At 39.1% G+C, this 24,384-nt stretch overlaps 1 protein-coding gene across 2 annotated transcripts in view; it reads right to left on the reverse strand.

Moving 5' to 3' along the window:
- The window catches only part of fstl5 (follistatin-like 5), a 191,669-nt gene that overhangs the window by 21,666 nt on the left and 145,619 nt on the right, over positions 1–24,384 (reverse strand). For both annotated transcript variants that reach the window (XM_031317156.2, XM_031317158.2), the window contains 4 exons: positions 11,711–11,737; positions 11,361–11,479; positions 5,199–5,348; positions 1,766–1,873 (listed from right to left, as the gene is read on the reverse strand). In XM_031317156.2, coding sequence (XP_031173016.1) covers positions 1,766–1,873; positions 5,199–5,348; positions 11,361–11,479; positions 11,711–11,737 — 404 coding nt within the window. The remainder of the gene's footprint in view (positions 1–1,765; positions 1,874–5,198; positions 5,349–11,360; positions 11,480–11,710; positions 11,738–24,384) is intronic.

Below are 24,384 nucleotides of genomic sequence, written 5' to 3' on the forward strand. Positions count from 1 at the left end.
TGCCACTATTAATCATATCTTATTTATCAATGTTAAAGATGGACCAGGTCAGCACTTTATTTGAAGGGCCACACACATGATGAAGTAATGAAGTAAGAAGTAATGTTTAGTTAATCACGATTACAACACTACCATTCAGTTTCTTTAGCCTGTCACTTTAACTACAGATTTACCTATGAAGAAGACATGATCATTTATAAATGAAGAAATCAGGGTGACTGCATTAAGTCATGCATTTGATACTTATTAATCCTTATACATTACTGATAGTTCATTAAATACTACATGAATTAATTCATGCTGTTTTCATGCATGAAGCCGTGCATAAATTCATGATAATTCATGTACCATTATTATAAAATGTTAACATGAAACTTATCACCTCCTCCACAGTCTTCCTTTACAATAAACACTGTGTGCTCCCTTTACATGTACGTTTTAATGTGAAAAAACATGAGTTAGTTTTGTTGATGGTAGCTTAACATCGTTCACAAGTATGGCAAAGAAGAAATTAAAATGAAAACATTTCTGTTAAAAACAGCAACTCAGAGCAGCAGAGTGATGAGTATTATATGTTTCTATTGTACTGATGGAAACGTACATTATACTACTACATGTATCATGTGAGCTGATGTAGTATGGCTGCACATAATTCCATCCCCCTCAGTGTTTATTTTTTTTACCCAGCCTTTATTAGTGACCTGACTTTATTTGTTCATACTGGCTATGGCCCAGCTATTATTTGAATACTGGCTTTTATATAAGAATGATGATATGTTACATTCATGAGGGAGTATATGTCAGTTGATAAGTAACATGAAATTGCCATCCACAATGGCCAGGGGTTATTGATAAAAACAACTGAGTAAATCAAAATCATGGTCACAAATCCTTTAAAAATGCTAAAATAATTTATTTTGGCTGTTGTATTATGATGTATTATTTTATTTATGGAATATTATTCTGACTACAGATGTGACCAAACAGCACTTTACCCTCATTCAGTAGTCATTGTTTTTATTTCAAATCCAATGTGCTGGAGTTCCGAGCCAAAACATTTGAAAATGTGTCACTGTCCAAATTCTTGCACAGTACACTAATTGACTATTAATTGCCCCCTCATCAAGCAAAACAAACAAATGAACAATTAAATATCCCAGGGAGGCTGCAGTGATTAATGCCACATGCATGTCATACTGGAGAAAAGGGGAAGAACAGGACATTTAATTAGTTGTAATGCCCTTCCAAGATGGGGATTATACGTTTTATTTACAATATACTGTATGTGTGTTGCTATGAAAATGTTATTTGTTTGTTGTAGGTAGAATAAAGTATATAAGTGTAAATATGATCATTGTGGTTTTTATGACCTTGCACTTGCCTTTGTTGACAAACCTATGCAATTTGTAATGCTCTGTGGTCAAAACAATTAGTCAATGAATCGGCCTCTATTTTGATAATCCATTTATTGTTTGAGCCACTTTTTAAGCAAATAAAAAGTTCAGTTTTGTATTATTGTAAACTAAGTTTTTCTTGGGTTTTGAACTGTTGGTCGGACAAAATGAGCAATTACAAAGACACCACTTTGGGTTTGGGGAACTTGTGACGGACATTTTATTGATAAAATACACAGAATAATCAACACAAGCACATGTACTGGCCCTTGAATGTCTAATGTTCTGCCTTTCAACCATTTCACAAGGATACAACTCTGCAGATTATTAACTATCATTTAAGTGTAATAAATAGTGAATTGTGCACTCACCTGGAGAGTAGGCAAGTTCTTCTCCATGTCTCCCCAGCTGAGCAGCCACACCTGGTCGTGAAATTTGTCATAGTGAAGCTTCACAGGATAAGGGTCTGTGCTGACCGTCTGGAGGGACACACACAATCAAATACAACCAAACTGAGCCTTTAAAGACAGCAGTGCCACAGAATAAGAATTCAAGGCAATCTAGACTTTGCTTTTGAAGAGATCCATTTTTGATGTGCAGTGGTAATGCTTCTGAAAAGTTTTCCTGCATCAGGGGTTGACAGGAGGAAGTCTTCTTTTAACAAGGCAGTGCAGAGGTGTGCTTTTTATGTATAAGGTGCTTTTGGTGTTGAGCTGCATTTCAAATCAAGTGGTGACAGACAAAATTGCTTTACTACACTGAAGTAATTGCTTTCGGTCTTTATCCGTTCCTTGACACGCGGGCGCAATATTCCAAGTCAGAACAATAGATGAGTCACTTGTGACAAAGAAGCGCTCCTCTTGCATTAAGTCAACCTGAGTGCAGATAGACAGCCACCTCAAAGGGAAAGCACCTGGGAGAAGATAGCATGCAGTAGCTACAACCTCAACAGCAGCAAGAAAAAATCTCTTCTTTTTTCAAGAAAATTACTGCATCCCTGTATTCCCACAATATCCTTTGACTGCAGCTTACTTTCTATACTATTTGTTTTGCCAAACAGCTCTAATAGTATTGTTTACCTAGAGTGCAAACAGCTCCTGAGAGGGTTATTGCAAATAAGATGAGGAAATCTGTTGAAATCTAACTAATCTCCGAGCATGTAGTCATCGGAGAAAACAGGTGCTCATGTTGTTCTTTTTCTCTTGACTAACAAGTTCTTTCTGGCTGAGGAAGATTAGCGAGATCCTCCGCCAATATGTTCGTGTAACTTTAGTGCCAGATCTGTCAGAGATGAAACGCGGAGTGCATTACAGCACCTTCAAACATTTGTCTGTGTGCACTTTGCAATTAATCAGTTAGAACATTCAAAATACAATCTGCTCATTAAAAAGTTTTCACTGAGCATTTCATTGGTTACACATTTCAAAATGCAATTTGCACATTATTATTACTTTACGCACGTCAATCATATCAATAATTCTATGAGAAAATGGAAAGCGGTGAAACCTGAAACTGTAAACCAGAACTCGTGTCTCTCTTACTATTCGAGACAAGAGACGGGTTCAGGTGGTTAATTAACAACTGCTAATATAATGCAATGAAGTTAAACCTCCAGGCGACTGAATAATGAGCTTGTAACAGTCTCTGGGACACCAACCTGCTTACAGGCAAGTCCCTGAGAGGCTTGCAAGGTGTAAACAGCCATCACGGTGTCGGAAACATCTGCAGGGATCTGAGCAACCCTGGATTAGGTTGACACACCCAAAAGCCCACTGACACTGATGATTTAACTAAACGCTGCTCACTAGAAATGGGCTGAAAGTTGTCATGAAGGAATTGTGCAACTCCCTGAGTCTGCCTCGCAAAATAAAGTTCCCTCAGGAAAATAAATGGTGCTGCAAGGTGGCAGAGTGCTTGAGGGATTGCCTCTTACACCATCTGTGAGGAAAACTGCAGTTGCCATGTTACAATATCTATAAGGGGGTTGCCAGGTTACAGTATCCGTGAAGAGGTGGGTCTCGGGGTTACTTGGTCACCACATCAATGTGGCAGTTAAGTGTAGGTCTTGACTGTAGCAATGTGTACGAAATTGGTCAGGTCAGGGGTAAGCAGGTAAACTAAAGGTGAGAAAACTGATCTTAAAGCTGGAAAAGCAGCACTTAAGATCATCAGTGCAAGTGGAAAAGAGCGCAGGAGTGAAGCACTCTTAAAGTGCTCATATTATGCTCATTTTCAGGTTCATAATTGTATTTAGAGGTTATATCAGAATAGATTTACATGGTTTAATTTTCAAAAAACACCATATTGTTGTTGTACTGCACATTGCTGCAGCTCCTCTTTTCACCCTGTGTGTTGAGCTCTCTGTTTTAGCTACAGAGTGAGACATCTCACTTCTGTTCCATCTTTGTTGGGAGTCGCACATGCACAGTAGCTAGGTAAGGACTACTAGCCAGTCAGAAGCAGAATATAAGGGCTAGCAGCTAGGCGAGCATTATAACGTGTGCTATAAAGTGACGCACGTTTGTCACAGAAGTAAAGGCTGGACTACAATAGAGCTGTTTGGAGCAGTTTGTGAACAGTGTTTTCTGTTGGAGATGGTAAGTCCCTTTGGGGAGGACTTTGGGCTTTTTCAATTTGTAAACCTATAATGTGCACAAAAAAGATATATAACACAATAAAGGAAAGGGGAAAAAGCCAAAAAGCATAATATGAGCACTTTAAGGCTAGAGTCAAGTGGGAAACCAACAGTGTCATTTAGAAAAATCCAACACATGTTGAACCAGATGTCACAAAGTCCTGTAATCTGTAGTCAAACTAGGGTTGTGTTTGATAGCACTTTATCGAACCTGAATTCTTTTATCAAATATAATACGTTTTTAGCTTTCAACATTTGCAAGAAAAAAAATCATTCATCATCAATCAATTAGATCAGTAATCAGCTGTTGTTGGCTGAGAAGACAAACAGTTTTAAGTGGCAGCCTGATTAATGTTCACAACCTGTAGCTACAACTTGAAAATGAGATTAAATGTTGATTAAATGTAGCTGACACATTAGAATAACAGGTGTAAGCCTACTTACTTTGACACTTTAACACAACCTACTTGATCCAAATACTGAGGTCCTGATTCAGAACTAGCATGACATTTATCAATTAAACCGGCAAAACACTGGCTAAACATTAATGAGTCAACCGCCTGTCAAACATGTCTTGCATGCGGCCTCCTACCGAACATTTGAAGCTTACCAGGGTCAGTATCAGCACACCACGGCACTTACTCTTGCGTATTAGTATCCTACTAAATTATTACTCAAGTAGAATATTTTAAGTGCAAGCATATCTAATGTACAAGCTGTTCCCAAAAAGGAAACAGTCCCCCATGCACTTTGGGTAAAAATTAGAGCATGTAGAAGAAGAAGTCCAATGCTCTCAAATATTTGAGTTTCTAGATGAAGGACAATGTATTGTATCAAATTGAATCCTGAGTCGAAGATTTAATGAAAAAGCATGTCCTCCATACTACAAAATCAAACATAAAAATACCCATATGAAGTAATGATTTATATTAGGGAGTTTTTGGTATTATAACTGTTTGACAAAATAAGTCAAAGAGAAGGGAAAGCCACTCACCTTGTGCAACCTTTTTGGCATACACAGAGGCAGAAAAACCTTCACTTTCACCAAACAGGAAAAATGCATTTCTCTGTGTAAAATTGTTAACTCCTACCACATCACTTAAACATTGTTGTACTGTTGCTGACACAATTGACATGAACCTGGTTTTCCAATTTATCCTGAAAACTACCTGAACAGCCTTCTGAGACTGGATGTCAACTATGAGCACTCGGTCCAAGGTTGGCTGTGTCACATAAATAAACTTGTCCTTGATGTTGACCGCTGATGACCACACACACCTCTGAACCTCCTCTCCTGGTGAGGTGGGGCACACCTCCTCCTGGAAGAAAAACAAAAGCGCACACACATTCTTGGTTAACTAATTGTTTTTCATATCACAGGGAAATGCGTCTCATTAAAAAACAATTATCTTCATCCAGTCGTTATTCTGTGTTGTTTACCATTTGCATTCTTATCTCCCTTGCTGATGTGAGTTGTGTTATCTTGGCAACTTAAATAAATAAGCTTTGCGAGGTCCTGAAAAATCTCTATAATCGCTCCCATTCGTCCATACATTATCCACGGCACAAAGCCTGCAGACGATATGGCTGTTCAACTTTCAGTCCTGGCAGCTCTCGCCTCCCTGGCCAACGGTAACCTTAACCAGCCTTCTACCTCTGGAGCTTCCCCCCCAGCCCTCCAAGCTTCGAGGCTCTGCCTCTCTGGGGCGATTTAGGGAGCTGTTGGCCAGCAAGGATGAATGAAGCGCTCCGGTATTGCAGGATGAACTCTCCCTCCCATATTTACAACCGCAGAGGCAGTCCATGACAGGTGCCTTCCCTACAGGCCAACTTCTCTCATTTAGAGAGGCATTAGGTAATATATGGACTTCATTGAACTATATGAGGGGGAGCAGCAGCATCGCTGCACGCACGCACGCACGCACGCACACACACACACACACACACACACACACACACACACACACACACCATGTCCTCTGCATTTTATCTGTAGAAACTCAGGTTCATTTGGGCAGACATGCAACAATACCATCTAGCAGATAGGTCGTTTGATGCAGAATGCTAAAACAATGACAGTGCTTTGGCGTTTTTTGGGCTTCAAAACGAGGTTTTCAATTCTTTGTAGCTGTAATGTCTTTCAGTGTCCAGTTGTAGCACAATCTGTCAGTGTTTTGATCTAAAATCGTTTGACTCATTGGTATTGAACCCTGTGAAACCCCTGCAGTCCCACACTGTAGTCATTTTGTGCTTCTTGGCTGTAAATATCTCACTTATTGAACCTTTTAAGAGGTGAGAAATCGAACATCTGATGCCCAGCTGAAGGTGTGAACGGAGGCGGCTATAATCCTCCCTGTGTTAGCGTGTTGCATATGTCTGTATGTGTGTGGGTGCGTATTATGTATGTGATTTATGTAGTAACTGACAGCTTCTAAAGACTGCAGCAGGTTTGTTTTTTTCCTTTGTTGTGGAAATGCTTTTACTACATATACAGCACAGTGTACATGTTTCATGTATACACAAAATTCTTTACTATATACGACAGTATTTAGCACTGGAACCACACTAGGAACAATACAATACAATACAGTAATGTATCTTTTGAACAGAAACTGTTCAAAAAAAAAAAAAAAAAACCCTACTGCAAAATGTTTCTTAAAGAGATGCCCACTCTTTTCACTTGTGAATCTGTGGGAAGGAAAACTGCAGGAAACAGTGGAACGGCAAAATCCCAAGTGTCAAAAAGAGACATTCGACTCTACACACTTCTATTCTTTCAAGGTGTTTCTCTAAGGTCTCAATCCAAACTGCTATAAACGTACACAGTATGATATGGTGTTGACTTGAGAATATTTCAACATGATATGCTGTTTAAATTGTACTGTAGATAACTCAATTTGAATTTACATGTAATAACATCACATTTTAAGATACTGATTCACCAGAAAGGAAGCAAAGTACATCATATATTATACATGAGGGTCATTGACAGATTTGAACCTAGATTTTGTTTTCATAAAAAGGTGCAGATTAGTTCAAACAGGTTGTGTTTACTGCCGTGCTGATCACCACAGTAAATATGAAGTTAATGGAAAAATTAGGAGCTCAGAAAATGCTTCTGGTGAAAGTGAAGAATGTGGAGAAAGTGCAAATTAGCTGTTGATTATGTAACTAAGTCTCTTTGATTACATACAAGAAAACAGTGATTACCCTACGAATGGTATTTTGAAAATTCCAACTATGTTTTAATCAAGTTTTACTTGTTTAATGTATCGGTTTTAATTATGAAAATAAACACATTATGATTGTTTTTTACCAACCATACAAAGCCCTGTGTACATGTTACATTACATATACATATCCACAATACCCTCCCTATGTTTAACTAATAAAAAGAACCATTTAACACAGGAATCGAGGCAATGCTGTGGCAGCGAGAAAAACATGCTTGTTCTCGGCTACAGTGGGAAGAAGAATTAAGATACTTTCTGGTATGAATTTACCACAATTGGACATCAATGTTTTCCCGCTACTGTGTGTATCACAGTTAAACACTGTATATGGTAGTTAAGGATAATGGATTGGCTGCACGATTACCATAAACAAATCAATCAATGCTCCTCTGCAATGGCGAAAACGTGAGTTCCATGCTCGGAGTGTCCCCATGTGTTCACACAGCAATCCCCCATGACAGCACTGGAACTGCCATCACAGCGCTTGCAGTGATTGATATCCTAATACAAACACACCTCTCAGAGGAACGCTTGGCTGATTGTTGTGCATTCATGGCATCGCTTTATGTATAACAGCCATCCAATAAGCGCAGGGGCTCCTGGATGAAAAGCAGCTCAGAGGAAAGTGTCCATTCGAGAACAAATGTAAATCTAACAGGTATCTATCAGCAACCTGCTTTGAATATTTTGCTGCTTGAAGGCTTTGGTGATAAACGGTGTCGGTGTGGGGGAGGCTGCTGAGCGGTGAAATCCCCTCTGACTGCCTGTGGTCTGCAAATTAACAGGCTCACCGCTGTAAGGTGGCCCCCTGTGTCCACTGGCCATTGATTTCTGTAGCTACCAAGAACTAGCCTGAAGAACGTGTGACTATCAACCACTTTAAAGCTGCACTAATCAATAGTAGTATGTTAACAATATAAACATTTACTATGTGTAATATGTAAGGGGTTGCCCGTAATGAAGAACCTCCTGAAATCTATCATCCAACTCAATTACACTCAACTCAACAAAGCCTTTTACCATCTTTCAGATCATTATTTTGGTTTTACAACTTTACTGTTTTGGTTCAGTCTGACTGCTAGTCTATATCCACGACGTTCCACTTCTGGGATTGCTCCGTTGCTGCCAGAAATTCCACTGGATGTCACGCTTTTCGCTCGGATGTCCGCTACCTTCAGCTTTCTTTGTGTTGTAATTTTGAACTCTGGTGGATTAAGGAGGACTATGGTTAAGTGCTCCTCAGATCTCTGCAGGGTTAATTGAGACAGCTAGCTAGACTATCTGTCCAATCTGAGTTTTCTGTTGCAAGACTAAAACAACTTTTAAACGTACACATGTTCCAACAATTTCTCACATCCCGGAATGCTGTGTGGACTAGCCAGACCTTTCTCCGCAGTGCTGTGGAGGAAGATTTGGCAATGCGAGACTATCTGACTGCTGATCAACAGCAGCAGGCAGCTGTTTTAGGCAAAAACAGCTCTGTTAAACCCACTGTACAGCCAAATTTTTCCCACAGGAGGTAGTGAGAACTGAAAATATACAGCTGTTAAAAGGAGAGTTAACATTGGAATCATAAGGTGGACAAGACTCCAAATGCACTGTCTGCTGTAAATAGGATTTAGGTTTGCTCTGTACAGCCCTCCTTTGCTTGAAGCTGAAACACACAAAACTACTTTTCATAAAAATTTTATAATTTCATAGCACTGTTTTTGATGGCTGTCTGTTCCCATAATTATTTTTTCTCTATTTGTTCTGTATTCTTTGTCGCAGTTAAATGAAAACCAAGTATCTCCAAAATGTCAACTTCTTTTCATCAAAAAGTGGTGTCTTACTCACCCTAAAAAGCTATTATTGTCCAAACCTCCAACACTCTGGGATTTCAGTAAAAAAAAATCAATCATGATAACTTCTCTGCACTGTGAGTAATTTACAACTACTTGTCCATTCATTTGACAGGGAATAGAGATCATACAGGTGCTCTCAATAAATAAACAAATGCATCTGGGTACAAATCAAATCTGTCTGCACTTATATCTCAGCTGGCAACATGGTGGTTGGAGGCTGTCCTCTAAATTCGCAGGTGCAACAGCAAAGCCTTCACTTGGGCAGGCCACTAAACCTTTACCTGCTTGGCTGCATTTGAATAAGAATGTCAGGTAAATCCCTGTGCAAACTATATTGACTGCTAATGATTGATAATTTAGTAGCTGTTACTAGGACAGGCAACAGGAGGACGCTTGTCAAGGCCAGCGTATAATGAATCACATTAGTCACACATTACCACATTTTGCTATTCATAAACACAAACCCCTAACGGTTACCTCACAGGATTTCACTGTTGTCATTGCTTCATGGTGGAGAATGTACAGTTTTGGATTTATACCTACACCATTGGTCGCTCCCTTTAACACTTCTATTTTATTATCTGGTTCTTATACAAGGTTTTCTAATGTAATAAAATAGAGATTTCAACTATAATGTGGCAACTGTGGTTGGTGTGTGAGTCCTTGGCAGGCATAAATCATTAGTTTTTTGGACTTGCCTCGACAAAGATATGTGTGTTATTACCACACTGATTCTTTAGAGACACATTACAAATGCTAGTCTGAATTGACAAAGATAGCCAGAGGATCAAAGTCTTAAGGAATAATTTCAGGGTTTTAGAAGACAAAATGCTGTTCATTTTTCTACCTAGATAATGTTTGAGTTCTTAGGCTTGAATATGCATAGCCAGGTTAAATGATAAAAAATATGAGCAAAATACAAAAATCAAAGGCACTAGCCTTGTACGTATAAAGAACAATCTGAACAAAATATTGACATATCACCTCAGAACCTTCAGCAAACAGTTGCTAGTTAAAATTCTGCAGACATTGAGCAACATTAGCATTCATTTAAAGTTGTGTTTCTGGCCACGCAACACATTTAAGTACATTATTCAGTCCCTCCAGGATTTCGCGCCAATTCACGCAAATTCAACCAATCACCGTGACTTTGGTGCGACTCGCAATTTTGACCAATCACCACAACTTTTCCGCAAATTTGACCAATAACCGGAGTTTCCCGCGACTTCAACCAATCCCAGCAGTCCCACGTGCCAGACTTTACGTCTGAGTGCCACTGACCAAGTGGGAGTGAGAGAGAGCTTGTTTCCGATATGAAGATGAGACTTGAACATCTCACATTTACCAACAAAACGTACAGCGAAAGACCGTGCAAAACATTTCAGACAGTCCTGCCAAACTGTATACATTTTAACATCAATGTACGCTGTAACAGCGCAGCGGCTGACATTAGAGTGAAAAAATGTTACAGCGTACATTGATGTTAAAATGTATACAGTTTGGCAGGACTGTCTGAAATGTTTTGCACGGTCTTTCGCTGTACGTTTTGTTGGTAAATGTGAGATGTTCAAGTCTCATCTTCATATCGGAAACAAGCTCTCTCTCACTCCCGCTTGGTCAGTGGCACTCAGACGTAAAGTCTGGCACGTGGGACTGCTGGGATTGGTTGAAGTCGCGGGAAACTCCGGTTATTGGTCAAATTTGCGGAAAAGTTGCGGTGATTGGTCAAAATTGCGAGTCGCACCAAAATCAAGGTGATTGGTTGAATTTGCGTGAATAGGAGCGATCGTGACATCGCGAAATCCTGGAGGGACTGATTAAGCTGATAAATGTTTGAGATTCTTAACCAGCTAGTTGCAAACTTTTTTCTGTTTGGTGCTGGGCAGGGAGCGTACAGTGGGTTCATCAGATGTTTTTTTTCTTCCATTGTAGGCCATAAAACTAAAACAATACGCTGAAATACATTAGAATGCTTCGTAGAGATAAGAGGAATTGCAGAATCCCAAACAGCATGTTGGTACAAAAACAATCACAGAGCTTAAAAGTCTACTAGGCGCTCCACTAACAGTGAGCAGAAGGTAAAACTCATGATTTATTGAAACCTGATAAAACATTAAAGTGTTATGTAATGTAACATGAACCTATATTACTGGTAAATTATCTGGGAAACTGCTGTGTTTTCTATGTTGAGTAACATTCAGGCTAATATCGGAATGAATCACTATGAAAGTGAGTCACTTGCACGACCACTCACCTGCAGAGCCAGCAGCTTCTCACTGGGCTTAATGTGTCGTTGTATCTCACATGCCACAGGCTGAATGACTTTAATACCGTCGTCATAGAACACATAGAACATGTTGCCAATGCCGAGACCTGGAAAGGATGCAGAAACAGCCCTGTTATACACAGTACACACCTAAAAATAGCTTATGAGACTGCACAGTGTGAACATGTGCAACGGAAATAAGCCTACAACATTATTATCTACTTTGAAAGCATCAAATCATTTAATCCCTCTCATCACAGTTCAGTAACCCTATTACAAAAATTCAATTAACTCAGTTTAATGAATGCTATAGTGCAGCAGAGGCAGGCAAGACGTACCTTCTTCTCGCCACAAAATGTTTGCCACTGTGAGGGAGAAAAAGAGGAAAGCGCAGTTGAAAATCAATGTAAGAATCAATGGGGTCCCTCTGTGAGAGCTAACACCCAAACACTTACTCCTATTGAGGTAAAGAGGAAACCAGACTGCATGAAAGTTTTATGGAAACTGTGTCTCTGACACCTAGTGCAACAAACAATCGATAGAGCCCTCTGCTTGGAAATAATTTGATACAAAACACTGGAAAATGGAGTGCAGTCAACATACAAGTACTGTAAAACAGTTTATGATTTTTGATTTGATTTTTTTGTGAGGATGCTGCAACACAAGTATGCAGAGAGATGTGAAATAGGTCAAAAATTAAATACTAGACATCATGTCATCATCCATCAATATGAGCTGTATGGATAAGCCACCTTAGACATGAGACCATGAGTAGTCCACAGGTTTCAAGCTCAGATGATTATCATAAGTCAGGAGGGATTATGAGTGTTCCTTCTTCAGTGGCAAAACCAGTTCCGGCTCCTATAACAGGTAATTTCTCATTAATTCACTTAGAGGTGACTAATGATGTGAAATGTCAGATGTAAGCCACATAACACACTGAGTGCTTTAATGGCGACTGGAAACGCAGATCAGCTGTTGGCTTTTAAAGCAGCCACTAGGCACTGAGAGAATATATATGATTACTTAAAATTGCACGACTAAAGAGTGATGTGGTAAGGAGAAAATTTTAAGCCATTATGAAATTATTTTCCATGCAGATTCTGCTACTCAATCATTCTTATCCTCCACCACACCAGGAACACTACTATCCTCTCACACTGGCTTTTTAACTGTGACCTTCTCTCTCATTGTTCATCTGTCCCCTGGTCTTCCCTCTGCTTCCACCCCATCTTCCATTCAGGCATTTTCAGTCTACAAACCAATCTCCAGCCCAATTCACATCCGATTCTAATCTCGCCTCTATTGCAGTGCTCATTCCCGCAGCCTCTTGCTCGGGTGGACAGATGCAGAGAAAGAAAAGGGGGGAAACAAAGCCAACTAGACACCACTCTGCCGTTAGTCAGCCTTAATCTTTCAAAAATGCTTTGTCAAGTGTTTCCTGTGCACTCTTGCATACCTTTTAGCTCATTAAAAGTTACACAAAAGGAGTGGGGTCTATAGATCTGGAGACAAAGAAGGAAGGGCAAAATAAAAAAAACATTACAATTTATTTGAGATGTGCCAAAAGTGGAAAATGGAAAAGATGAGTTGAGATGAGATCTTGTATGCCCCAGTCTTTTCCAATAGCCCACAGTATTGATGCTATTCATCACTTGGCAGAAAGACTGTGGCTGTTCTGCGCATACAAGAGGACTATACATCAACTTCATCATCCATATAACAAAACAAGCTGGCTGCCACTGTAGGCGGTGAGTTCACTCTTTCTGGCCGTAATAACTGTGTTTCCACTGGGCTCCAAACATTGGGAACACCACGCTCACCAGCCAGCCTGGACTCTGCAGTTCCTTCCCGTCAGCAAGGTTACAAAAAATCAATTTGTTTACAAGAGCTGCGACAGTGGGCAAAACAGCCTGTGGTGTTTACCATAGCGTCATGGCAGAAGACAGCGGATGCATAATATAGGTAGAGTAATTGGATCACAGTAGAGGCAAATGCAAAATGTAACTCAGGGCGACTGCCTTGGGGGTGCAGGGTTTCGCTGCTCTTTCCAGAGATTATCCCAGAAGTTTGTTGAAAACTTTGACCCCTGCAGTGTGTTTAAGTTCTGCTTTAATTATAAGCACCACACAAATACTTTATTATTGATGCACTGTAACTGTTGTAGTCAGTTACAACGAGGAAGCAAAACAGGAATGAAACTAATTGGGGAAAAATCCTTCAGTTTTCTTGCTTTTTTTTCGTCATCTGCATTGGTACAAAACAAATATCCTTTTAGTGCAGTGACTAATAACATGCAGGACAGGTACACCACATACTGTATCTATACTGCAGCTATGCCAAAAATACGTGAGATGCATATAGGGTTGGGCATCGTTTGGATTTTAATAATTCTGATTCCAATTGCAATTCTTCCTTTCGATTCCGGTTCTTATCGATTCTCGATTTCGATTCTTTGAGGGGTGGAATTGAAATGGGTCACATGCTTATTTTATAAATAAGAGCAATGTTTTATTTTGATTCAATGGTGGTTTGCCGTTTTACTGGGCTTTTTCAACGTAAAATAAAGCCACACTAGAGCACCTTACTGTGCTCCATGGCTGCAACACAACAACCAAAACTTGCGCATGTTAAATTTGGAACCCATGATCAGATTTGAAACCAAATCCTCCAAACGATTCCAAACGATTCCAATAAAGAAACGATTCCACTGGAATCGTAATTTTTGAAACGATTCCAAGTAGGAATCGGTTCTCGATGCCCAACCCTAGATGCATATATTTGAACGTGCTTAAAGATTGAGGGCTAACTTCAACAGCAGGTCCCTGGCAGTACTATTTACAGTCAGGTAGAATAAGGAAGCTTTCAAAATAACAAGACTGACTGCACTAGAGTCAGAGCTGGAAGCCTGTGGAGGATTGAAAACAGTATCATTACTTTAACAGGAAAAGTATTCAAAAGACTTAATACTTGGGAGAATGATCCATGAGTTTCGGAAAATTACCAACAAAAACTGCAATGGGAGACATGGAGGGGTAAAAATCTGTCTGAGCAATGAATATGAACCACCTACAGAAATGGAAAAGGTCAGGTTTCTACTATTTCAACATATGAACAATGGTTTTTCATTCAGATTTACAATGGTTTGTAAAGTCACTTAGGGAGACTAATTCTATATAACCTTTTTGTTCAGTTTTACAAACTGTTTCCTCGTAATGTAAAATAAATAATTTAATAATCCGTTTTTTACAGAACGCATCATCAGAAATATTTATAAGCTGCCGTGTTGTAACCAGGGCTTAAAAGGTGTTAGTTTTACAATATTAATTTCACAAAGCCTTCAGCATGAAACTCAGTCGACAGGCAGTAGGCCTCCGACACTGTGGATAGCGTCACTGCCTAGTTAGAGCTCCTTGTTGCTGACAGCTTGTCCAACACTGTGTTAAAGCCCACTGTGATGGGGAGGGACACCGCTGATGGAAACATGGACGCTATTTTGGCATGAGCTGATCTTCTCTATTCAGAGAATATGGAGCAGACTGCATGGCGGACTGTGCAGAATAAAACAGCTTTGTACAGACTTTGGTGTGGAGGACTGGTTCTCGTCCGTGTGCCATTGAGGCACGGGAGATTGCAGGTTTTGTTCCAACCAATCACTTCACAGCGGATTTTCACTGATTTCAGATCTTACTCACTGCCTGAATGTGTGAAATCAAACAAAAGCCTTTGAACTGTTAAAACGTCATAAAAAGATTGTTTAGAAACACTGTAAAGAGTATGGAATAAAGGCAAAGGAGTGTGTAGAAAATTGAATTGGGTAAAATATAGAGAGCACAGAGAAGAATATAGAGCAAAGAAAGCACAGTCTATACAGTAAAAAAATAAAAGGCTGAAAAGGTGCAACACAGGGTATTAATTAGGATGAAATGATTTGTCGTTGAGGGAGGTTAGAGGGTTACTCATCAATAACAGTGATCCAACAATTATTTACTAAATTTGGAAACTTCTGCCCTTGAAAATATATTTTTCCTAACAAGTCATTAAGTGCCATGTGTACCATATTATTTTTATAAGAGAAAAGAGAAAAAAGGAAATTATGGGATTAATAGGATCAAATAATCCAACAGTTTTCCTCGTTTCAGGAAATGTCTCGAGATTAGTCTCAGTATATTCACACAAGACAGACCAATCAGATCTATCAATTTCTCAAAACAACTTAATTTATATTGGAAACCGGTTAAATAATCTGACCCCATCTACAGATGGGATTTAGTAACAGACTCCTGACTGAGTGGAGATGTTTTGCAGTGCAGTACTTTCCAGCCCACTACAGTTCCAAGACTTTCTCTTCCTGCTAAAGTATGTAAAGGTCATACATTACTTATTGGACCTCTACAGTGAGTCAAGTGGTACTGAGTAAAGAAAACAGAAGAAGTAGATTAAAGAGTACATACTGGAGTCGAAACAGTACTGTCCGCACTTTACGGCCTGACGCTCATTACCTCATAAGTGTACGCTCACTGTTTATTATGTTACAAATGCATGCAAAACAGGCTAAAATGTAGGGTAGATTAACCTGAATGTTAGATTTACTGTCCATAAAACATGCTTAGTTGACGAAACAAACTGAGTCAAAGGTACTTACTGGAGATAAAGTAAACCGAATGAACTGAGGCTGAATATTTCAGTCATAATCATAATTATTTACTTGTCGGCCAGCTGCATTAAGTTTGCAACTGAAGCTCATCCTTTCATTACCTCCCTTGACTTTTTGTCTCTCTGCCTTTGTTACCTCTGTCATATATATATGTATCCAATAATAAACTATATTTATAAAGTTACATTAACCTTAGCTAACCAGTCAACTGTTAGCCCATTAAAATGTTTCAGCAACTATGAGTACCGAAATATCTAATGTAATGTGGTGAAGTCATTAATTAGCAATATACTGTAAGCACTGAAAACTTCCCTGAACCTCATTAAAGTCTTAATTATTCACAAGAGTTCAAGGGTAACTGTTACAGCACAATGAGCACTAACATAATACTAGTGCTGCTGCCATGTTGTGTCCTCTATGCTAATTACCTTTCTAATGAGAACCAATTAACAACGAAATAGCCACACAGTAAAACCTTAATCATAACTGCTCAGTATATCACCGATATAATAACAATAATAACTTTTATTGAGACAATTCATGCACAAAGACAATAAGACGGAAAGGAAAAAAGAAAGTTACAGATGGGAAAAAAAAGTGGCACTATAGAGGATGATTAATTAATTAATTAATGTGAGACTCCCTCTCACAATAACATAATTCTAAAATTATTTCTTGATTTGGTCCACAAGGGCACTACAGCAAAAGAGGGCAAGGGGTCTTGGCTATGTAGTGTACAGTATATGTACTGTATATACTGGCTCATCTGCTTGAGCCAGTATATACACCAGAGGTGGAACGTAACAAAATACATTTACTCACGTTACTGTATTGAGTAGTTTTGTTGTGTATTTTGTATTTTTCAAGTAGTTTTTAAAATCGTTATTTTAAAATTGTTATTTTAAAATGTACTTGATTACCTTTTGAGTGAAGTATTGTATTTTGCTACATTACAAATCCTATCCGTTACTGAGTAAAAAAACAACTTTGACTAACGAAAACCGAAAGGAAGAAAAAAAAAATCACTCCCGGAACAACTACACCAGACCCGGGCATTCTTTTTTTTTTTTGTGCAAACGTATGCAGCTACTTCTTCTCTGGTTGCAAGTCGCAATTAAAAAGTAGAAGAACTGCAATGTGTTGGAGGTCGGACCCATGGATGTATTAAGAGAATGGTCGGAGCCCTGTATCGGCGAGCCGCGAACTGAGTGGTAGACGTTAGCGTGGACGTGAGTGAGCTGTTATTCCTCAAAAATGTCAGCTCGTGGGAAAGAAAGAGAGGTCGATACAGAGTGCTGAGTTTTTAACCAAACATGGACTTCTAAGTATTTATTTACTGAAGTCAAAGGTAAAGCCGTGCGTTTAGTTTGCGGAGAACAGATCTCTGTGTTAAAGGATTATAATTTGAATCGCCACTACAATACTAAACATCACGCAGAGAAATACAACAATGCAGAGCGGGCACGGACATCTGAAGCTTTGCTAGTTCAGCTGCAAACGCAACAAGGCACCTAGAGATGCAGCATTCAGCCTATTGGTCCGTGGCCCTCCACAACAGTCCCTGTTTCTCATGTGGCCCCTTGGGAAAATGAATTGCCCTCCCCTTCCGTAGGACAACGTATGTAGGACACTGGCTAAATTAATTCACATACATCTAATTAGCTCATACGGGCTACTAAGGTGTGTAGAAGCTATAGCTGCTAGTCTGGGCTGTGAACATTAGGGTCTAACCCATTTATGGAGTCAAAACACGTGATTTGGCCTTGGTTTTTATGGGATTATTTTTGTGTCTTTAATTCCAAGCAAAACTTCTCAAATATCAAACAAAAAACACTAACTCAAGCAAAAAAAGTGTCACCTCAAAGGTAAAACTTAAAACTTGCAAACAAAACATTTGTGTAGTTGTAAACTATTGGTCTTATATTTGTTTGATATTATGTCCTTTTGTTTCCAGTTCCCTCTGCATCTTTCTCAATGATCAGTCTTTTGCTCTCTCCATCACGTTTGCAGTTTTGCTCCCAGCTTTCTCGTTTGCGCTTCCAGAGTCTTTGTTTGCAATTCTGACACAAAACTCTCGTGTGGGCGGGTCTTACAGGGGTGCGTCCCCATTGGCTAATGAGTGTTAAGGGAAAGTTTGAGTGACAGCTCAGCCTCCGTGCAGGTAAACTAACGTTAGAGACTCAGAGTCTGGTCTGGAGGACACACAAGCCACTCCACAGCGGATTACTGCAAGATTAAAAAAGACTGATCATTTACAAAGAAGCAGAGGGAACTGGAAACAAAAGGACATAATATCAAACAAATATAAGACCAATAGTTTACAACTACACAAATGTTTTGTTTGCAAGTTTAAAGTTTTACCTTTGAGGTGACACTTTTTTTGCTTGAGTTAGTGTTTTTTGTTTGATACTTGAGAAGTTTTGCTTGGAATTAAAGACACAAAAATAATCCCATAGGTTTGCATTATAACCGTTGTTTATGTTTGTGAAGAAAAGGATGGCCCTCAGAACTAACAATGTATGGTACTTTCAATTGATTGTTTAAAAACGTTTTATGGGATGGTCTGAACTAAAATTGCACATTTTACCTTTCTAAGGGTCTTAAATGTCATATGTGTGACATGTTATGTTATTACATGTGTATACATTTGTATAGATGTTTATACATTTGTATAGAATTTTCTTTAATTAAAAACAATAGTTTGGGATTTATGACCCCTTGTCCTATTTTCACTACATGGGAGAGATCCCCCCCGCCCCGTTTTACAGTTTTTTTCATGTAACTAAGTAACTTTTACTTTTAAAGTACATTTTAAATGAACTACTTATTACTTTTACTTGAGTAATTTTTCAGATAGGTATTTCTACTTGTACTTGAGTAATATTTCATCAAAGTATTGGTACTTTTACTTGAGTACAATATTTTAGTACTTTTTCCACCTCTGATATACACTACATAGTACGCTGAATGTCCCTGATATAAGGCATGAAGTACGGCATAAAGTGGAGAGACTGAAGCAACAAATGCTTGTTCTGAGCCTCACAGATCCTCGCAGATCCTCTGACACTGCAGAAATAATTGGCACATTGTGAAGGGCAGATATTTATGCCAGTTTAGCTGCAGACTGTCAGAGATGGATGGTGCTCTGCCTGCTGGTGACAGACTCTGTTAAAGAGATCTCAGAGTAGTGACTGCTCAGGTTTTCCCAAACAATGAAGCGCTTGGGTAAATTTGAGAGAAAAACAATTCACTTTAGTGCTGCGCCTGTGAAGAGAAGGTTTTGACCTTCAAGCATCTAAAGAAGATCATTCATGCCTCGCTCATCAAATCATGTTTTTCAGTTCATCTCCTGCTTATTACCTTATTCAGCCCTTTGACAACTGGCTTAGTTAGCTATTTAGCTCCGTCTCTTATTCAAATGTGTCTGAATGAGAAGCCTAAGGCAGGTCATAAACAATGATTTCACAGAATGAGATCATTACTTTCCACAAAGTCAGATTTCTATAACATTTCCAAGTTTAATCACAATGTGTCATTTGAATCTGTGTCAGATCAATGGTATTAGATCAAGGGAAGTCTGGCGCCACAACATGCCCACCAGCATCTCAACGTCTGTGGGATCAGAGTATGACACTCTTGGTTAAAAGCGTCCTTGATTCTGCTACTTAAAAGGCAAATGCCACCCGTTTGAAAACAATTAAAGTCAGTACTTGTGAATATGAAATACTTATTGCAAAAGCTAGAAAACCAGAGGGACTAGCACTTGAAAAAATATAGGTTACAAAGTTACAAATATGTTGAAGATCATCTGAAAGACGGAAGTAGTTAAAAAGCTGTTTTTGGAGGTTATAAGGACATTTGTTTGTTGGGTCTTGGGGGATGATTACATGCTAATAGTTTATACTGTCCATGACCCTGGATGCCAGTCCACATGTAGGTGTTATATTGGGAATGGATGATTTAGAAGAATTTGTTGTTAGACATGATTCATTTTAGATATGTTTAGCATGGTTAAAGGTTCTATATGTAAGATTTTGAACATTTATATAGCAGCAAACAACAATTTGCTGTAAAGATATAGTAGTGTAATGGTGTTCTGAGCAGAGACTGAAGTTGCACTCCCTTTGTGTGTGTTGTAATCCAAGCTTCTCTGTTCTTTGTTTTGGTATCTGGTACGCTACGCGTGCATGTAAGTCCCTCCCTTTGAAACTGTTGGCCCTCCCCTTGTTCATAAAGAGACTAATGGCGCTTACCGTCTGCTAGTACCGCCTATGCTCGGCTCAGCTCAGCTCGACTCGACCGCGGTGCCCCGTCCTCCATTTTCCATTGCAGATTTAGTACCGCCTCATGCGTGAGGCAAGCGTGGCTGGTTGTCATAGCGCAGGAAACTGTCGTGACCTAACGCGACACACACACAGAACGTCGAAGGTGTGTTGTTTTTGATTCTCGGCATGTGGCTGTTGCCACAGCCAGAAGACAATTTTTGTTTCCACGTGCCATGCTATCACAAGAACATCACACACGTGTTAAAAAAAAACAAAAAAAAAAAAACAGTTGATAAACGCCACACACGGGACACGATCCCGGCTCTCCCGGGTGATAGTCCTGTGTTTTACCCATCCGCCACCCCATCCAAACTCCATCCTTTCATACTACTCGCTACAGTGATAATACACATGTAATGTAGGTCAATGGAGGCCAAACGGTGTTGATAAACACGCTAAACAACGATTATGCGTCTTGATAACTCGCGAAAATGGCATACGAATTTGTGTTTCATACATACTTAGTGAGATCAGTCTGGTACCAGGGACTTTTTTTCATATTGGAAAAACAAAAAAGTAGAGCCGAGTCGAGCAGGTACCATGTAATGGAAAAACGCCATAAGAGATTGACCTCTCACTCAGCATTGTAAAAGCGAAGTGTCAGAGTGCAGTTGGAAGTGTTCAGCTGAAGGCAACCTTCCAGATTTTTTTTTCCACCAAAACACGTTCTTCGGCAAAAAAGGCCTCTGAGGATAGCTAGGAAAGCTAATAATTATGTTACAACACCTCGCTGAGAACACGAAGGTAGGCTCTCTAAAGTCTCAATGATTTTAGAGAGCGTCTCTGGCCAGAACATGACGCCTTATGGAGCTAATCTCGTACGTACTCCAGCCTGGGGGTTTGAATGAGGATTCTGACATGACTGTGATTGATGGGCCATAAGTGGGGTACACATACATTCTAAATATATTACTTTTTGATTACATTTTTTGCAGTTTTAATTGTTAAAAGCATGCACTTTAAAAAATCAGAAATGGAATGGCACTTAAGTGCATGTAAACACACATGATCGAAAAACTTATATTTGGATAAGACATGAAGTATGATATTCAGAACAGGTGAAGTCAGTGAGCATCATTACTAATACATCAGTTAACTCAAATGTGATTTTAAGTGCATTGGCTGCTTTTGGCATCTCCTTCTTCACTTGATGTTTTACAAATGCAGGTTAGCTCTGTCCTGTAATGGCTAGATACCATTATCAGGAAGGTAGGCAGCAAACTGACCAAGTGAAGACGGGAATAGCAATGTATTTTGTAGCCCTTGATGGAAAGTTCCATATTCAAGAGAAGAATATACTTAAAAGCAAACCTAATTTTCTTTTCAATAACTGTGTGATCAACTGCTGTAACTGGAAAATCTGAGTGCTGATTCTGACAGTGCTTGTAGAAAACAGGCAGAGATTAATTGATGGGTGACCTGGACCTCATTCTATTTTTAAGGTCAGGTTACATTGACAAAGAACAACATACATACAAAGAAACCTTCATTTGGTATTCCATTACGGGATTAATAATGAAATTCTACGCGATCTAAGAAATTGTTTTTAACATTTTTGTATTTTCTTAATTGTCTATCTTTTTTGTTATTGTTTTATCTGTATTTATTTGTAATTATGAGCTTGAACATGTCTGCTTGTCTCTTTATCTGACTGAATTGGTCTTGTTGGTGGGATTGAGGGTATCTTAGCAAAAAGGCCTCGCTTTTGTGCGTGTAACTGAAAAAAAGACTTTAAACTTGTGAATCATCACTTTTAAGTGGGTGGAATAAATTTGCATTAATTATTGGAATATAATATTTTATGAAAAGATAACTACATTGTGTCTGGAGAAATATGCAGAAATAATTTGAGTATGATATTCACAGAATATCTCAACCAGTATCACCGGTGAGTGTGTGAGCACGAAGCGACATGGTGTGTGGAAACTGGGGATTGTGCTGTTAATATAACACATCCAACAACTTCAGCTAGATGAACAGGGCTGTTCATCTAGCTGAAGTTGTTGGATCTCAATGTTCTCAACGTTCACTGCAAGCTCATCTGTTTCCATTAATAATATTTTGTAATGTCAGCAGTTTGTTAAACATATTATTACCCATTAACAGGAAAACATTACTCAGGTAAAAACAGCTACAGTGTTCAAAGACATTTGTTGCGTGTGTGTTCTGATGAAGATTCCTGTTTTAACACTCAACATCACAATACAAACTCTGAGCAGCTCACACCTTAGTGGCCTTAAGCACGTATTGACGGCAAGCTGGCAGCTTTCCTAGAAAATATCACCCAGCCGCCCTCACATTGGAGAGCCCAATAAAAATATCGGTCCATCTTGACAAGACAAACCTGCAGCCTTCCTGCAGATTTAATACATTTTGTGTTTGTTTGTTTCACCTTCCTATATGACAGGTTGTAAACAAGGCTAAACTCAAATATTAGCTAGTCTCTCTCCCTACCAGTCAGATTTACTGTATATGACAACAATTTTTTCATACCTTCATACATCTGAAGTTCATTTGATCAAATATTTTCCCCCACAACTATTGATCAATAAATGTACAGCTGTGTCACACATTGAAAATATAACTACATTTGTGAGCATTTTTTTACATGCTAAAAAAACTATTTTTACATTATATAATTGTCTTATTTTCTGTTTGTTTTGTATGTTTCTGGGTTTTTATGCTTTATGTAAAATCCTTATTAATGCCTTTGTGTATAAAATGTTATACAAAAATAGTTTGATTTAAAAAGTTTACAATCTACTTTGTGTCACACCTCTTTATCTACAACACAGACACACACACACACACACACACACACACACACACACACACACACACACACACACACACACACAGTTGTTAGCTGTAGAGTACTTTGTGATGGACCTGTGTTGGAAGCACTTTAGGAATAAAATTGACTTTACTTGACCTTTTGTGACTATTAAACTAATTACACTTGTAAAGCTGAACAATCTGATGATTCAGCTTTCTGCCTCTCATACCAGACCTCTTGTGATTTCCATGTGAAGAAGACAGAAACATGTCTGGTTTTGATTTAACTATCCTATCTAGTATTCCCTCAAGGCGTTCCTGAGTAATCACATTTACAAGGATAAGAACTGAAGAATTTAATTAAATACCTGTTGTTGGGCCTTTTACTCTTGACTCTTATTTTTGACATTGTATAGGCCAAAACAATTGATTTATCAAAGGTAAAGTTATTATGAAGATAATTAAAAAATTCTGTATTTTCATTAAACAATTTCAAACACTATAAAAAGTTACATTTCAAGACTCCTTTTTCAACTCTGATTTGTTAGTGTAGATATTTTTAGGAGCAGGGGTGAGGGTTTCAGAGGTTGAGGGCTGCAGGCAGTGTGAGCTGACACCCCACATAAACCTTAGGCTCACGGAGACAGCCAATCCAGGAAAGATAGTCTGCTTCCATTTGCTCACTTATCTAGGTACTGAATAAAGGTGGCATTCTCGTAGGAAAACTAGAGTGGGTCAAGTAAGCGGTCAGTCAGATATTCATGCTAGACTACGAGTGTAGTAAAATCAGTGTTTTTCTCTCTGCCTTTCGTAATGTAGTAGTGCAGCCACATCTGTCTGTCTGCTGACATCCCTTTGAACTCCTGTCCTGTGGGGTTGCCCACACCAAAAAGGGTCTGCAATATGTATCTCCCAGAACCATTTTGGCCCACGGTAGAGCTTCAAAAGCTTCAAAGCACACATGACTTCCGACCTCTGCAAGCATGATCCACAGATGCATGACAGACTGGATGAAGGAAGTGTCGTACCGCGGGGATGAGATCTAAGCACGTTGGGTGTAGTAGAGGTGTGGGACAGCGTACACGTGATATTTGTGACTCGACTGCAAAGTTGCTAAGTATGCTGTTTGGGAACCCTAATTACCCGCAGGAAACAACAACACACTAACAACTGGTCTTGAACCCCAAAGACAGATTCTGACATTTCAGAAAAGGTCAAAGTTAATTATCGTGCCAGACTATTCATGGGGAGGGTA

Source organism: Sander lucioperca, chromosome 1 (genome assembly GCF_008315115.2).
Source record: "Sander lucioperca isolate FBNREF2018 chromosome 1, SLUC_FBN_1.2, whole genome shotgun sequence".
NCBI classification, from domain to species: Eukaryota; Metazoa; Chordata; class Actinopteri; order Perciformes; family Percidae; genus Sander; species Sander lucioperca.